We start from the raw sequence: 17,858 nt of genomic DNA, 5'->3' as shown, positions 1-17,858 counted from the left end.
AACGTTTTATAATTGATCCATAATAACTGCACATATCTATGAGGTACAGTGTTAACTTTCAATGCGTGTAAACAATCCGTGGGGACTAGATGTGGGTAATTACTTCTCTGTATTGATAATATAGAAAATCCTCTCAACTAATTATCTGGGTGTGGTATCCCCCGGTTGCAATCCTAGCATGGGAGGAGGAAGAAGGAGCAAGAGTGTTCAAGGCCAGCCTCCGCTACTGAGAGTTTGAGAGAAAAGGAAGAGAGAGATATCAGGTGATTATAGCTACCATGTCTCCTACCCGACTCTACCCCAGTTAGTAGGACAGTCAAGTTCTCAAGGACAGAAAAGAAAATGGCACACAGCGGGCTGGAGAGAAGACTGAGCAGAATGTTAATGTTATTTAAAAAGTTTCCTGGGGTTGGGGATTTAGCTCAGCGGTAGAGCGCTTGCCTAGTGAGCTCTGGGTTCGGTCCCCAGCTCCGAAAAAAAGAAAAAAAAAGTTTCCATCTGAGGGCGCTTGGGCGATGTCTCCAAATTTAAAAACACTGTTCTTGCAAAGGAGGACCCAGTTTTGGTTCCCAGCACCTACATGATGAACCGTGCATAGTTCCAATGCCTTCTGACCTCCAAGGGCACCAGGCTCCTACAAGGTACACATGTATCTACACAAGCAAAAAAGTCATGCCAATAAAGAAAATAAAATCGTTTTCCTCTGGGGCTTGTGGTGGTTTGAGAAAGAATGGCCCTCTTAGGCACACATGCTTGGTGATGAGGAAATGGAAGGCTGATGAACTTTATAACTCAGGAAAAAACATGCTACATTTTTTTTAAAAAGTAAGTAAATGTCAGAATTAATGTTACAGTTTCAAGTCAGTGTATTTTAGGCGGTCTGTGTGACACATAACTGACCTAGAGCTAGTCCCTGCCACCCACAGAAGTCCCGCCTCTGAGTTCCCCTCCGACTGCGTGAGATCTAGAGACCTTCTCCGTGTATCTAACCTGTTCTGACCTTGTGCAAACACACACAGAGGGATTCTGGGGCACCATGAAGAGGGAGTAGTGAAGTAAGTGGAAGGAATCCTAAATACCAGGGGCAGAGAAGTTTGATTTCATCATGAACACACATGCTTTTTCCCATTGTAAACCAGAAACAGAATGCAGGCCAAAAAGCCTGACGCAGCCAAAGGGGTGGCAATTGGCGTGGGCATTCATTCACCCGTGCATGAAACCCATTGGAGCACAGGGAAGATGGTGGAACTTCCACTGTTATTGTTGGCTTGATTTTCTTGGTTGTATAACATGCATTAAGTTAATACAAATAGGATTGGCAAACATTTATTCATGTATTTATTTACTCGAGTTTTTCAAGACATCCTGGCTCTGCCTTCTGAGTCTTGGGATTGTAGGTCACCTCCTTGCGTGGTTATGACTGGTAACTTTAATTCATACAATGTTCAAATATTGCTCCACTTTTGGGCCCCCAAGAAGCACATTTATATTGTCCAGCCGTTGACTGGACAGGTCTTTCCTGGGTTCGTCCGTTCCACCACACTATAGGTGCAGTTCTCTGAGTGGAATTGTCTCTGACACCTCTTTTTGTCATAGCTCACAGGTATAAGAGTTCTGTCAATGAGACAAGGCAAGACATATTAGAAGGGGAGAAAATGTATTCACCCAGTCCAGCTGCTCAGACCTGCTCCGTGCTGGAAGCAGACAACAGGCCTTCCTGTTGCCTGGAAGGTAAGGGCATCACTTGCCTGGAAGCCTACAGTGTACACATTAGGCCTCCATACCAGTCTGTGCCATGGAGTCACAGAAGCCATCCCCAACGAGGGTCCCACATTCTACCCTGCATGCACTGAAGGACACTGGGAAGTTCTAACGGGGCAGAGGCAGGGCTAGGCCATTGTGGGACAGGAAAGTGTGTACTGACATTGCCCACCCACCCTCCCTGTCCAGGGAGTGGTCCTCGAAAACCATGCTAGACTGTGGGAAGGGAAGGGTTGTCCCAGCCTTGTGTGGTATCAGTTAGAAGAGGAGCTCACCCAACCAACAGGAGCAGAGAGCCATCCCAGGCCAGGGTCATGGACCCCAGGGAGAAGCTACCTGAAACAAAGCATCCTGGGAAAACCCACCTGCTCATGTAGGGGCTCACACAGATTTAGGAGTCACTGCCCTCAAAGCCCACCTATAGGCTCGGGATTTAAATTGGCCTGCCAGAGCCAGACATGGTGGCATGCAGCTAGAATCACGCACTTGAAGGTAGAGGCAGAAAGATTAGAAGTTTGTTTGTTTGGTTTTTTGTTTGGTTTTGTTTTGTTTTGTTTTCGGAGCTGGGGACCGAACCCAGGGCCTTGTGCTTGCTAGGCAAGCGCTCTACCACTGAGCTAAATCCCCAACCCGAAAGATTAGAAGTTTAAGACCAGCCTCAGCTACATAGTGATTTTTGTGGCCAGTCTAGCTATGAGAAACCTTGTCTCATCCTGGCGCTGACAGAAGGGTCTGAGGAGTGCGTGATGGATGAAGTCTTAGATTTTATTTAGTTGGTTTGAGTTTGTTCACTCAAACCTTGATTTTTTATTTTTTTTTTAATTTTTTTTGATGGAGGTCTCACTATGTTGCCAAATCTGACTTAAAATTCCTGAGCTCAAGGCTGGGCGGGGAGGTACGCAAACTTTAATTCCAGCACTTGGGAGGCAGAGGCAGGCAGATCTCTGGGTTGAAGGCCATGCAAGTCTGCTTAGCACGTTCCAAGCCAGCAAGAGCTACAAGCTGAGCTTCTACCAAAACAAAACATCGCATTCCTGAACTCTAGTGAAACGCCCATCTCAGCTTCTCAGGTCAGCTAACACAACAGTCAGGCACCAGCTTGAGATGAAAAGCCACAGGGGATGGTTAGGTTACACGACACATGAATATGTTTAATGTAATTGAAATGTATGCAGAAAGTGGTAGATTCTATATTATGTATATTTTACCATGAGAAACTGGACTAAAAACTTGCCGTACTCCTCTCCGAGATCCAAAGTAGATCATACTTCAGACTCTGGGGCTGGTGATGGCTCAAGGAAGGCACAGTCACTAGAGTAATGGCATCCTATGCAGGGGGAGGGGGCGAGGGGGGACAGGGCAGAGTGTGTGGAGACAGAGGGTATACGGGAAACCTCTGGGCCTATGCTTAATTTCCCTGTAAATCTAAAACTGCCCTTTGTGTTGGAGATACAACTCAGAGATGAAGTGCTTGCTTGGCAGGCGTGAAATCCTCGGTTCAATTCCCAGCGTGCGTTTCCCCCAACAAGCAGTCCACCACATACTCAGTCGATCTCATTTGAACCCTCTCCCCATTTTTTTTTTTTGGTTCTTTTTTTCGGAGCTGGGGACCGAACCCAGGGCCTTGCGCTTCCTAGGCAAGCGCTCTACCACTGAGCTAAATCCCCAACCCCCCCCTCCCCATTTTTAACTGGTCAATAAAGGCTAGAGCCTGTGATTGGGCAGGGGAGGGGAAGGGTGGGACTGGAGGTGTGAAAGTGGGGTTAGGTAGAGGGAGAAGACTATGAGAGAGGAAGGACGGAGGACAGAGGAAGAGGAGGAGGAAGCCATGATGAACCAGATCACGAGGCCAGGAGAAACCAAAAGTAGCAAGAGGTCTCATAGCTGAGGAATAAATTACTGTAGTGTTAGATCTGCCCAATCTAGGCTTATAATTTGTAATTATAACAGGATTGTGTGTTTTTTTTTTTTTTTTTTTCGGAGCTGGGGACCGAACCCAGGGCCTTGCGCTTACTAGGCAAGCGCTCTACCACTGAGCCAAATCCCCAACCCCACTTGTGTGTTTTTTATAGGGCTTATTGGGGTTGGAAATTCCAGCAATGCATTGGCACTTGTGTGCATGAATGAACACACACACACACACACACACACACAGACAGAGAGAGAGAGAGAGAGAGAGAGAGAGAGAGAGAGAGAGAGAGAGAGAAATGGCTAACACTGCCCTAAAAACAAGCAAATAACAATGAAAAGGGTGAGGGCGCTCGACATGCAAACCTGGCAGCCTGAGTTCAGTTGCTCGAACAAAGTGAGCAAGTGAGACGTTCCTACTGACATTGCCCTCTGACCTCCGTACACACTTACCATAAAGACGCACACCCTCCCTTAACCCTCCCCCACTAAAGCTTAAAAATATGTGGGGCTGTAATTCAGTAATGAGTGTGCTCGTTAGCACGCGTGAAGCCCTGAGTTCAGTCACCAGTACAGCACAAAACAGTGCATGGCTACCCATGCCCGAAATCCCAGATCGGGAGTGTAAGATCCCCTCCCCTACAAAATAATTCTGAGGCCAGCCAGGGATACTCAAGACCTCATCTCAAAAACAAACAACAGCAAAGCCGTTGGCACCGTGGAACCTCCTATAGTCCCAGTGTAAGATCAGGCTGTGCCTAGGTTAGTCCATATTACGCAACACGGTGGTTTTGAGGCCACGCCTTGCTGTGGAAGAATCCATCTCATAAGCCACGTTTGTGATCAGAGGAAGAGACAGGAGGATTTTACACGTATGTGTGTAAACAACACCATCCTCCCAGCAGCACCCACAAGATGCACTCTGCCGAACAACTTAAATATGGAAGGGATTCTATCCCGGGAGCTCACAAATTGTGGAGAAAGAGAGCTGACTCCAGAGAGTTGTCCTCTGCCTCCGCGTGCGCCACTCTCTCTATAGCACATGTAACGTGCACACACTAATGGTATTTGTTAAGGGGGCAGGGCTGGAAGAGAACTCCTGACTATCAGGGGCTTCAGCTTGTCTCAGTCCCTGCTGCTAAATGGGTCCATCTAGACCCGCTCTGTATTTAGCTTGTATGGCTTCGGTAGTCTAACCCCTCAACTGGACAGCTCAACCCGACCCTGAAGTTCCACTCTAGCTGCACCTCTGACAGACTCTCTTTGCATCTGTGTGTTTCTGCTTGCCTACCTTCAACGCTTTGTCAACACTTCCCACTCTGCTGCAATGGCAGCTTTGTATGGCCATTTTGTAATCTACACACATCAGATTTCCTGTGTGATGTGTTAAGAAAGTGTGACCTGAGAGTTAATGGCAGTAATTACAGTTTGAATTAAAAACAATCTGTTTGCCAGTGACTACCGATATCTGCTTGGTAAATCATAGCCCCCAAACCAAACACAACACACACACACACACACACACACACACACACACGTAAATAAATGTAATTTATGTTAAAAATAAATCAATGAAGCTTATGAACTTGCCATTATCCAATAAATTCATATGGATAAAACACAAACATGTCTGCCTATGGTTCTCATCCCCATTGCAGACTGAGGTAGCAAGATCACTTGAGCCCTGGAGTTTGACCGCAGAGGCACCTAAAGAAACTATGTCTCAAAATCAAACATTAAACTAAACAAAGCAAAACACAACAGCAGAAGCCCTCAAGAGTGGCTCTCGGGGGCCAGAGAGTTGAGACTTACTTGGTGCAGCAGGTGATCGCAGTTTTGTCACAGAAACACCACTCGCAGTTCTTCTGCCAGTAAGTGTTAAGGACGTGCTTGCCACCGTCTATATCTGTGCATTCTAAAAGGACGCAAATGCCATCGTCACACAACGGGAACAAAGTTTGTGGGTCAGAGCTGCAGTGCCAGAAATGATCAGTGCTTTTGTATTGAAAATGGCTAGAGTCCTGCACACGACAGTCCTGTAGTCCTTGCCTATGATAATGTTTGTTTGTTTGTTTGTTTGTTTGTTTGTTTTGAGACAAGGCATTGCTAGCCTTGGCTAGCCTGGAATTCACTGTGTAGATCAGGTTGGCCTCAAACTTAGATTCAACCGCCTCTGCTGGGATTAAAGGCCTGTGCTTCCATGCCCAGCTTTCTGATTATGTTTCTTTTTTTTTTTTTCTTTTTTTCAGAGCTGGGGACCGAACCCAGGGCCTTGCGCTTCCTAGGCAAGCGCTCTACCACTGAGCTAAATTCCCAACCCCTCTGATAATGTTTCTTAAGCAAGCTCAAATCCTTCTAGATTTTATTCCAGAACGGACATTGGAGAATAAATAAGACCTTCCCTTTTAACCTCGTAGCGATTAAGGGTCACTGGCAACAGGGGCCCAGCTTGTTTTCTCTGGTTGTCCTGAATAAACCCCTCACTTCTCTACTGGTATAGCTTTGTGTCAGTGATTCTCAATGCTAGACGCACACGTGAAGCATTGTAGGTACTTAAAAATGTATCTAGAATGCACAAAGCCCTAGATTCAATCTCCAGCACCTAAATAAACAAACTAACCTTGTTCCTGATCCCCACCAAAGAACAAGATCAGAATCTCTGCGGGAGCCCAGACTGCACGTGAGACTTTTTGTGGGGAGGGAGACGTGCAACATTGTATTCCAGATGGGTATTGAACTCCCTATGTGCTTTTAAAAAATATTTGTTTTTATTTTATTTATATGAACTTTTCGCCTGTACTTATGTAAGGTTGTGTTGTACACACAGAGACCAGAAGACGGCACCTGGTGCTCTGGAGCTGGAATTAACAACAGTGGTAAAACCTTCATGCAGATGCTGGGAACTGAACTTGGGTCCTCAATAAGCGTATCCAGTGCTCTTTGCCACTAAACCATCTCTCCAGGCCCTGCAGGGACTCTTGGTTCTCCAGTCTCTGCCTCCTGAGTGCAGGGATCACAAGGACATCCCATCACAGTGGCTTCCTGCAGTGCTGGGATTGAATGCTACACCTCACACACACTAGATGAGTTTTCTACCAAGAGAGCTGCATCCGAGCTCTCTGCCTTATTTTTTAAAATGTCTGTCCAGGGTGAGGATTGCTGCCTTAGAGCCAAGTGTGCTTGAAGGGCAGCATGGGCATTACCATGAGCTGCACCAGACAGACACCACCCGTGTGTGTGTGTGTGTGTGTGTGTGTGTGCGCGCGCGTGCTTTCAGATCCTGTGAATTAAACTGGTCCAGGGCTAAGGCATATGGCCTAGAGTTGTCATACTTGGTTTAGCTGTCAACTTGATACAGACTAATGTCACCCAAGAAACACTTTCAAGTCCTTGCTTGAGTTTTTCCACCTGACTTCTTTCCACAATGGACCGAGGAGTGAGCCGTAAATAAGACCTTCCCTTCCCTAAATTTGTTTTGGTTATGGCGCTCCATCACAGCAGCAGAATGAAACTAGTACAGTGTTAAAGCGTTTGCTTGGTCTGTATGAGACTCTCCGGGACCATTCACAACACACACACACACACACACACACACACTCACGCACACATGCACACACATACACACATACACACATGCACACACACACGTACACACACACACATACACACACACACGCACATGCAGACACACACATACACACACACGCACACAGATACACACACACTCACGCACACATGCACACACATACACAAATACACACACACACATACACACACATACACACACACGCACATGCAGACACACACATACACACATGTACACACATACATGCACACACGCATACACACATGCACACACAGACATACACACACACACACATATACACACACACACACACACTCACACACACACACACACACGCTCTGCATTTAAACAAGATTACAGGAATGATCATGTACATTGAATTTTGAATGAAGCTTCTCAACCCTGACTGCATGTGAGAGAGCGTTTACTGTCAGCTCGAGCCCCAGAGAGTCTCAGGTGTTCTTCTATGGGGCCGGATTACGCTAAGGTTCGCAGCTCCCTGGGCAATCTCACCTAGGTAGAAATGAGAAAAACGTCCTTACTATTTCCATATCTGCCTGAATCCTTCTTGCAGTGTATATTCCCATACATCTCCATCTGCCCTGCACACTAGGTCAAATCTACACAGGCTGTGTGTGCAGACTGGAATGACATTAAAAATACCGGGGAACCAGGACTTACCATCAGACTTTTCGTTTGGAAGTCTCTTGAGTCTTTGAATAGAGCACGCTGCATTGGATGCTGTCACCAAAGTGGCAAGGACTAGGAGGCTGCCCAGCCGAGCTTTCTGCAATGCCGGGAAAGGACAGGGGAGAAGAATGAACAATTCTTGAAGGTCGTTCTTGAGTCAGTGCCCTACGAGATCCCTGCTGAGCTCTGGCAGGAAGAGCAGAGTGGAGAGCAACCACCAGGTACCACAGCCGGGCAATCAGAGACTAAGATTCAATTAGTCACATAAAAAGAAAAATATTAGGAAGGTTTGTAAGGAGGCAAAATTAAAAATAAAAGATTTAGCTGAGTGATGATGGCACACACACCTTTAATCCCAGCACTCGGGAGGCAGAGACAGCCAAATCTCGAGTTCGAGGCCAAAGGCCAACCTGGTTTACAGAGTGAGTTCCAGGACAGCCAGAGCTACACAGAGAAACCCTGTCTCAAAAACAAAACAAAACAAACAAAACAAACAAACAAACAAAAGAACAACATTACCATGAACCCAGAAGCGAGCAAAATAGAGTTGTAGGCCTACAGGAGCTGTGTTTGCAGGAGATGTGACTGGGAACAGGGTTAGTGTCAGCGTGAACCCAAGGCCCTGTGACCAGGAACTTCAGGTGTAGGCACTGGGGTACAGAATGACCAGGACCAGCCACCCCTCTGCTCTGAAGAGGGTCTGGAATCCACAGTCCCCAAATAGCAAATCGCCCACTTCATCTTTTTGAGAGGAGCGGGATAAATGCACACGGTTCAGGGTGGCACTCTTGAAATCCTTTTAAAACGGAGAAGGGGGTGAGGCCTGATGTCACACCGAACAGCTAGAGGTTGGGGAAATGGGTCAGTTGGTAGAGTGTTTGCCTAGAAAGCACAAAGCCACGGATTCAATCCCCAGCAACACATAAAGGCAGAATGGGTGTGGCTCTGTAAAACCACAGCAGGAGCCACGTTGTTGGTAAGAAGCCACGATGGTATTCACTGTCAGTACGTCTCTGAACCTTGCGAGAATAAGTTTCCTAAGCCTAATGTATCCTGCAAACCATTTCAGCCTAAACTGAACTTGTGACCCTCTGCCTTGCTAAACTCCCGAACCTGGGACACATGATTGCCTTTTTGCCTGACAAAAGTGTGTCTTCTTAGATAACCTGATGCCTCCCCTTCCACGTGATGTATTCCTGCACTTATCTCCCGGGGCAGCCTGGAGTCCAGAGTCCCTCACTCTTCCGTCCAGGCGCTGACAGCCAGTAATCTATCTGGACAGCTGTTTGATCGACCCTAGCCCTTCCCCATAAAGGGGACCCCAAAAGCCAGTGAGGGGCTGCTCTCTGGAGTCCTGACTGGAAGAGGCAGCCAGCTGGCCATTTCTCATGATAGCTCCGTTAATCAGTCTTGGAATTGGTTTTTTTGTTTGTTTGTTTGTTTGTTTTCAGGTCTTCAGAGAGTTCCAGAAGCAAGAGGCTCAGTAGTTCAAGATCATCCCAGCAGCATAGCCTGGACTACATGGCCATGTCTCAAAGAATAAAAAACCTTAATCGTGGTTCCTTTCTGGTGGAAGACTAAAAAGGCAAATGAGGAACAAAATAGATAACTCACGACAAAATATAGGCATGTTACCGTAAAAACGTCATCATCTTCGACATGAGGGGGCTCTGCGGAGAATGACTTTAAGCAGACAGTGCTGCAGTGTGTCGGAAGTGGTCAGCTAGAGAGGAGGAAACAGCACACTGCCCATTACAGTCACACTTGCAATACTCTGAGGGCTGCTCTGGGCACTGGGGCAGCTCTCCTGCCCCAGACATTCCTGTGACCCCTGATCATATGTAGCAGAGTTCACTGGGCTGGGGCTGCCTGCGGGGTGACTGGCTGTAGCTCTGGGTATAGGAAGGATTAGCTGGGAGCCTCTTCTCTGGCTGCACTAGGAGCTTTCTGCAGCAGTCACTCCTTTGAGCCGTCCTGGCTTGTCCTGGGAAGTCTGGAGGCTGTTGTGCCAGGCACTGGTCCTCCTTGCTGCCTTAGACATAAGAAAGTCGTCTCTACCTCCCACAGTTTTCTCCCATGTCCCCGCCATCCAGTTCTTCTCTTCCTGTGCTTCTCAAATAGTGTGGAAAAGTGATTGCTTGAAGTGCGATGGGAGGCCATAGTCTGTATTAAGATCGTTTAAACTTTTTTCTTTAAAGATTCACCAGTTAAATTTTACGGTAAGATCATTAAGTAATTATAGAAAATATGTTTTAAAGATAAAAGAGATTTGGGTGTTTGAATACCTAAATAAATAATGCTAAGAAAGGATCAAAATTTGAAAAATAATATATGAAATAATTTCAGTGTAACAATAAAAAACATAAAGTCATAGTAGAAAAGTAGCAAAGGCAATAACGGGACAACACACACACACACACACACACAAACCCATACACACACACACACACATATACAAAAACCCACATGCACACACATACACACACACAAACCCACATACACACACATACACACAAAAAAACCCCACATACACACACATATACAAAGACACACACACATATACAAAAACCCACATACACACACATATACAAACCCCCCCCACACATACAAAAACCCACATACACACACATATACAAAACCCCCACACACATACAAAAACCCACATACACACACATACACACACATATACACACACATGCACAAAACCCCACATATACACACATACAAACACACACACACATACAAAAACACACACACACATGCACAAAAACCATATACACACAGAGATACAAAAACCCACATACAACACCCCCCCACACACACACACACATGAAGACGGAGAAGGATCAATAAACACCTGGAAATCCAACTTAAGCTAAAGCAGGCTAATGTGGGTAAGGAGACAGACCACGCTATTTGGAATCCTCAGAGGAAAGCAGGCTCACACATGCTCCCATAGGGACAGTGGCTTTGGAGCAATTGGAAAATGTAACTTAAGACCACTCACACTTTGGAATACACATTTTCCCTTCTAACACAACCCTGAGAAGAGCACAGAGGTGAAGACAGAGTCCTGACAGGGCAGCTCAGCTCACGGCATGCAACACCCAAGGAAGAACTGACTGAGAACACAGTGACTCACAATAAAAGAACAGAGCCCAAACAAGACAAACACTGGTGAGGTAAAAGCACGAGAGAGGCAGGCACCAGGGATCTACTATCAGTCTCAAAATGAAACTCTGCGGGCCACACAACAGCCTGGGGGCTGTGATTCCTGTGACCTAGACAGAGAGGCAGCCCAGGCTGCCCCGAACTCACTCTGTAGCCCAGGCTGCCCTGAACTCACTCTGTAGCCCAGGCTAGCTTTGAACTCAGGAAAATACTCTTGTCCCAGCCTCCCATATGCTGGGACGCCAGTGTGGGTCACCGCAGCTGCCGGAGAGGCATTTTGTGACTGTGATTGTGATTCCTTTCTCCTTGGGCTCTTTGCTTCTACAATGCAATCATTGTATTTAAAACTCTAAAGAAATGTGGGAATCCTTCCTAAAGGAATGAGTAAATGACAAAGGAAAGGAGAGGGGGGGGGAAGGAAGGTGGGGAAGGAAAGACAGGAGGAGAGGAGAGGAGAGGAGAGGAGAGGAGAGGAGAGGAGAGGGAGAGGAGAGGAGAGGAGGGAGGGGAGGGGAGGAGAGGAGAGGAAAAAGAAAGAGAGAAAGAGCCTGGTGTGGTGGCTCACTTCTCTCATTCCAGCTTCAGGAAGCAGTGACAGGAAGCTCACCTGTGTTTGACGCCTTCCTGGTCTACATGGTGACTACAGACTACATAGAGAGACACCCCCCCCCAAAAAAAGCAGAAGAAAGAAGGGGAACCTACATAAAACCCTTAATATATTTACACACCAAGCCTTAAAATTCACTGATTCATTGTTCTTCCTGTTTTATTCTTTTTTCTTCCATAATCTTTGACTCCAACCCTCTATGTATATGTCTCCCCACCCAGCCTGTTGACGGGACTTCTGCTTCATTAGATGGAAAGAAAGCTGTTCCATGCTGAGATCATCATGGACGTACAGAGGCCTGTTTTACTGAGTCACAGAACAAAGGCGTCAAGGAGCCGGAACTGAATCCTAAAGAAGGTGGGCTGTAAGGACACCCCAAGACTGAGACAGTGTGGGGTAGAGTCCAGACATGGCAGGGAAAGAAAATGACGCGTTCTTTATCTACCAATCTGCCAATGGTGCAACTCTCTCTCTCTCCTCTCTCTCTGTCTCTATCTCTCTCTCTCCTCTGTCTGTCTCTATCTGTGTCTCTGTCTCTGTCTGTCTCTGTCTCTGTCTTTCTGTCTCTGTCTCTGTCTCTGTCTCTGTCTCTCTCTGTCTCTGTCTCTGTCTCTCTGTCTCTCTCTCAGTCTCTGTCTCTGTCTCTGTCTCTGTCTCTCGCTGTTTCTCCTCCCAGAGTGGGCACTTCGAATTCCTATGGAGTTAATGAAGTACCACAGTACCAAGTTCCTAGGCAGCAGACAAAGCTGCTGTGTCTCCTGCTCTCCTGTGTGAGCTCCATGGGAAAACTAATCCAAGATGGCTGCTCGCTGCCCCTTTCATGAGCTCAGGGAGACCTTGACAAAGAGTATGCTTGAGGAATCTGCTTCAGCGGGTCTTCAGGCTTGTGACCAAAGCTCACAGGTGATGCTGGGACCCTAGTCTGAGGACTACCCCTGAGGAGGAAACTGCAAAGTCCCCTCTCTCCCCTGCATTCTATTCTGCCCTGCGTCCCTTGCTGCAGACAGAAGCCACGTACCCCTGAGGCATGCAGGCACAGGAGAAAAAGAAACTGTCTTTCACTGGGTCTTTCCAGGCAGTCTCCTTCCTGACCAGTTTGGGGCGAAACAGACTGGAAGTGTCCCCTGAACTGTGTCCCCTTTGTTAAGTGGCTGATTCTGGAAAGAGCCCTGTTCTCCATAACTGAGGGTCAAGGGTCTTCAGAATCTTAGTCAGGGAAGGGCTATTGCAGCTACCTGAGTTCACTCAGAGGCCTCACAGGAGGGGGTGAGAGGGGTCTGAGTGGAGACAGGGGGGGCACCGCCCACCACTCTTTGACCCCTAGCTCTGTTTGAGGAGGGTTTCTCAGAGTACATTTGTCCTGAGGTGAGGCCAGGGTCCCTTCCTGAGGCCCTCTCCACCTTCATGTAGCTTCCCCAGCTCCTGCTTCCTTCCTCCGGTCCTCCCGTGGGAAGCCCCATTCATTCCCTGATTCTGGCTTCTAGAAAAGATACTTAAAGAAAAGAACCATTTTCAACTAAAGACAAAAAGGAGCCCTATGTATGAAAGCAGTCCCCTACCATGGTGGCAAAGCAGGACTCCTTACAGGCAGGCACCTCCAGGGAAGTCTTAGCGAGTACGAGTGCTGGCTCCCCATTTATTGCTGGCTCCCTATTTATACAGGTGAGAATGACCACGTGTGGGTGTCTTGGAATGAGATTGTTCCAAGAACATATTGGATATTTACTGAGGGCTGAGCAGGAACTTATTTCTCTTGCTTTATAAATCTCACATGTTAAGCTTCTGCCCTAATTATGTGTTTATCACTGGGGTTCTCTAGGCAGTAGGGCTTCCTGACCAGTTTGGGGTATGTTCCTCACTTTTGACAAGCTGTTGCCCTTGGTGTGAGAGAGCAGAGAAAGAACTTTCCCTTTGAGTCTTCGTCCTGCACTAACAGACTGCTAGGCACCCCTCATGCTCTTTCCTGGTTCCTGGACAAAGAAATGAGGGCTCAGGAATTGTGACTCAAAGCAGCCAAGCACTGAGGCATAAGGTTAGCCCCATGGGTCAGCCTGGCCGGCTAGGGAGCTTTGGCCCAAGAGATACTTGCCTTAGGGCCCAGTATGGGAAAGCACACGTACATGGAGCCATCTTCCATGGTATGAATGAGTCGTACCCACCAGCCTAGCTGTCTTTTGGCAAGCCCAAATCTCTCAAATTACCTCATGTTCTCCTGAGTGTTTAGTCTTTTCTCTGTTTTCTCAAGAAGGCCTTCCTCTCTCTGTTCAATAGTGATTTCCTGTATAGGAAACAGCATGGAGTTCCCTTGAACAATGAAAACTCGAACTGATTTATAATCCAGTAAGCCCACGCAGAAACCGTCCGCGCTCCCGAAGGTTTACTGCAGCGCGGATTACAGTTGTCACATGATAGAGCGCCCCCTGTGTCCATAGCCGATGTGTACACAAGGAAATAGGCAGCCAGAAAAGGGTGAGCATTGCGGCTACGTGTAGCTTGCCTAGTAAAGTACTTGTCTGTCACATGGGAAGCCCTGGGTTTCATCTCCCTCACCACCCAAAACCAGACCCCATATAAAGGCTAAGGAGCGAGCTCTGTCAGTGCAGCGCTTGGCTGCAACCGCGAGACCCTAACATCAGAAGGCAGTGCATGATGGGATGGGCTTGGAGCCCTGGAACCAGTGATGCTGAAACCAGAGGATTCCTGGGCCTATGGACCATGGATCAGCAAGTAAAGTCTTGGTGCGCCCCAGACCAGTGGCAGGCCCTGTCTCCACAAACAGTATGGACGGCATGGCGTCTGAGGAACAAGTGAGGTTCCATCTGTCCTCTCCCTACAGAGCAGTTTCTCCAAACTGAAACATTCCCTTAAGGAGGGAGACGGGAGGTCCATGAGTATCGGGGAGTATTTGAACTTGAACAACCCAGGAAGCTGACACTGTGACAAGACTCACTAGCCGTCCTCTCCCCCACCAAGGTTATAGAAGCCACTAACGACTGTTGGTGGAGCCTCTGACCTGTGGATCAGTCTTTAAGTCCTGTAAGAGTTCCCGGGCTGAAGCTGGAGTTGCACCCCCACTTGGATAGGCTTTCTGGTGGGACAGCGGCCTATGAGCCATCCCTGCTTCTGTAACTAACCCCCCACCCATTTTCATGTAACTAGCCCACTGTTGGCTTTGCCACGGTTGCCTTAATGATATTGTTAATTTGGTTTGTCCTTGTCTCCTAATGTGGGGTCAATAAATGTGTGTTCATATATCCCCAGGAATAGTGTCATACAATATCTCCATATGCATGCATATGTCTAACACACACACACACACACACACACACACACACACACACACACACACACACAATGGGTATGGTGACACACACTTGTAATCCCAGCACTGAAGAAGACAGGAAGGTGAATCACTTCAACAACATAAACGTGTTAAAACTTCACATGGTTCCCTGTTAATATGTATAATTTTATGATTTTGTACATCAGGCAAGATCTAATTTAAATGTTGTAAATATTAAATGAAGATCTTATCGGTGGGGAACAATCCTTGTCTGACACCAGCCTTACTCCTTCCATGGGTCTCATTCTGTGTGAACCCTGACCTCAGTTAGGGCTGGCATAGCATGGGCCGCAGACTGGTGATGCTAAAATGGTAGCTAAAACGAATTGTTCACGGATTGGGAGGCTGGGTGTCTAAGATCAGTGTGGCATGATGGTTGGGTTCTTGTGAGGGCCCTATCCCAGGTGGCATGCGTAACAACTTTGGTAACATCCTCACATGGTAGACTACATTGGTTCCAATGACCACACTTCCTCCTGGAATTTCCGCTTACATGAGGAGTTAAGATTTCAACCTGTGGGGGCTGGAGAGATGGCTCAGAGGTTAAGAGCACTGGCTGGTCTTCCAGAGGTCCTGAGTTCAATTCCCAGCACCCACATGGTGGCTCACAACCGTCTGTAATGGGATCTGGTGCCCTCTTCTGGCATGCAGGCATACATGTTAGTAATAATAAAGCTAAACAGAAAAGATTTCAACCTGTGATTTGGGGGTAAACACGTAAGCATGCAGTGTAGTACACAACAGCCTCTTCCTTTAGAAGGCGAGACCTTCTCAGATGGCTGTGTGAACTTGGGGAAATGTCTTAACATCTCTGGCTCTTTGCCTACTTGTATATGAAACAGAGACATTGATTCCCACCTCCGAGGATTGACATGAAAAATAAGGGGGGATATGTCTAACATATAGTTCAGTATCTGATAAATGGTTGTACAGAAAGCAAATTTTTAAATTAATTTATTTTTTTACTTATTCACTTTATATCGAGCTCACTGCCCTCCTCCCGGTCTCCCTCTCCCACAAGGGGGCTCCCTTGGGTCCCCCCCCCCACCTTGGCACTTCAAGTATCTGCAAGGTTAGGGAGAAGGCAAATTTTTACAATTGCTAGCTTAGGGTTTTTATTTGGGCCTTGTAATTAAATAAACACAAGATAAATAGGAAAAATGAATTACACATATGTTTACTAAAATAAGTTTGCATGACACAGATCAGGGAATGAAGAGTGAAAGAAGTAAGGTCTATAAACAGGCTGACTTAAAGAAAGAGTAGAGGGGTTGGGGATTTAGCTCAGTGGTAGAGCGCTTGCCTAGCAAGCGCAAGGCCCTGGGTTCGGTCCCCAGCTCCAGAAAAAAGAAAAAAGAAAAAGAAGGAAAAAAAAAAGAAAGAGTAGAATTCTAAGAAAATGTGACAGGGCTGAGGGGTGGGATGGCTCATTCTGTGGAGAAGCAGTGAGGATCACAGGGCTGGTTTAACAAGGTTATTTCTATAGGTTTCTCTCTACTTCAGATCGCTGTCCTAATTGGAAAGATTGCTAATATTTTCCAGTGTAGAAAACTGTGATGGTTTGAATATGCTTGGCCCACGGAGTGGCACTATTAGGAGGTGTGGCCTTGTTGGAGGAAGTGTGTCACTGTGGGGGTGAACTTGGAGACCCTCCTCCTAGCTGCCTGGGGATGTTCAGTCAGTTCCTAGCTTCCTTCAGGAGATGTAGAACTCAGCTCCTCCTGCACCATGCCTGCCTGGATGCAGCAATGCTGCCATGTTCCCACCTGATGATAATGAACTGAACCTCTGAACCTGTAAGCCAGTCCCAGTTAAATGTCCTTTGTAAAAGTCATGTTGGTCATGGTGTCTGTTCACAGCAATAAGACCCTAAGACAAAGACATATTGTAAATAATATAAATATACATATATACATATGTAGAGGACATATTTTATATATAGGGCTGTCTTAGTTACTTTTACCTTCCTATCCTAAGACACCATGACGAAAACAATTTATGGAAGGAAGTATATTATAAGCTGACAGTTTCAGACGACGAGCCCATGTGACTACCATGACAACATGGCAATAGAGAGACAGTTGTGGTACTGGAACAGTAACTAAGAGTTACATCGTGGGCCTCAGGCACAAAGGAGAGAGGGAGAAAACTAGAAATAGCATGGGCTTCAAATATAGGGGCCCATGAGGACCGTTCTCATTCAAGGGACCACAGTCATGGCTCCTTCTCAAGCAGTAGAAAGTACCTCGAGATGAGGGATTGTTAAAGAAGGAGTCCAAGTGCCCTCTGTGGGATGATGTCACAGGTGAGGCAGGTACAAGATAGAACGAGGCCTGTCATTGGATGAGAAGGAAGGATGGGCGGGAGAAAAAGTTTGAAGGAAGAGGAGACAGGAGGGACAGGGAGAGAAGCTGTGGCAGGACAATATGGCGGGTGACGTTAAGATTCCACGCTGTACCTTTACAGGTTGTTACGAATGTTCTTAAGGGATGGATGTGTATTAGGCTTTGTATGTTTAGGTGGGCAATTGTATCTTATCAATTGTGTGTTCTTTCATGTAGCAATTGAAGTGTAAGAAAGTGTGAGGCAGCTGGTCTGGGCCACCACAGAGTTGGGATGTGTGTTTCTGGCATGGACACCTGCCTTGGGAACTAGATAGGTAGAGAGATTGCTGCCAGGTTCAGAGAGAGGCTTTTGGCAGAGTGATATGGGATGGAGCAGAGCGGGTGAGACGCTTTGCTGACTGAGAATTAAGATATCCAGCAGATATCTTGGGGCACTGAGGTGCCGGA

At 47.0% G+C, this 17,858-nt stretch overlaps 1 protein-coding gene across 1 annotated transcript; it reads right to left on the bottom strand.

Moving 5' to 3' along the window:
• Positions 1 to 1,310: 1,310 nt before the first annotated feature.
• Positions 1,311 to 13,308, bottom strand: Msmb (microseminoprotein beta). Its single transcript, XM_032919282.1, has 4 exons — positions 13,283 to 13,308; positions 7,937 to 8,042; positions 5,482 to 5,584; positions 1,311 to 1,614 (listed from the first exon to the last, which is right to left on the bottom strand). The coding sequence occupies exons 1-4, from the start codon at positions 13,283 to 13,285 to the stop codon at positions 1,485 to 1,487; spliced, it is 342 nt and encodes a 113-aa protein (XP_032775173.1). The 5' UTR covers positions 13,286 to 13,308; the 3' UTR covers positions 1,311 to 1,484.
• Positions 13,309 to 17,858: the final 4,550 nt, after the last annotated feature.

The sequence above is a fragment of the Rattus rattus genome, chromosome 13, assembly GCF_011064425.1.
Source record: "Rattus rattus isolate New Zealand chromosome 13, Rrattus_CSIRO_v1, whole genome shotgun sequence".
Classification (NCBI taxonomy): domain Eukaryota; kingdom Metazoa; phylum Chordata; class Mammalia; order Rodentia; family Muridae; genus Rattus; species Rattus rattus.
The sequence above is the reverse complement of the archived record's forward strand: the minus strand, read 5'-3'. Positions and strand labels throughout refer to the sequence as shown.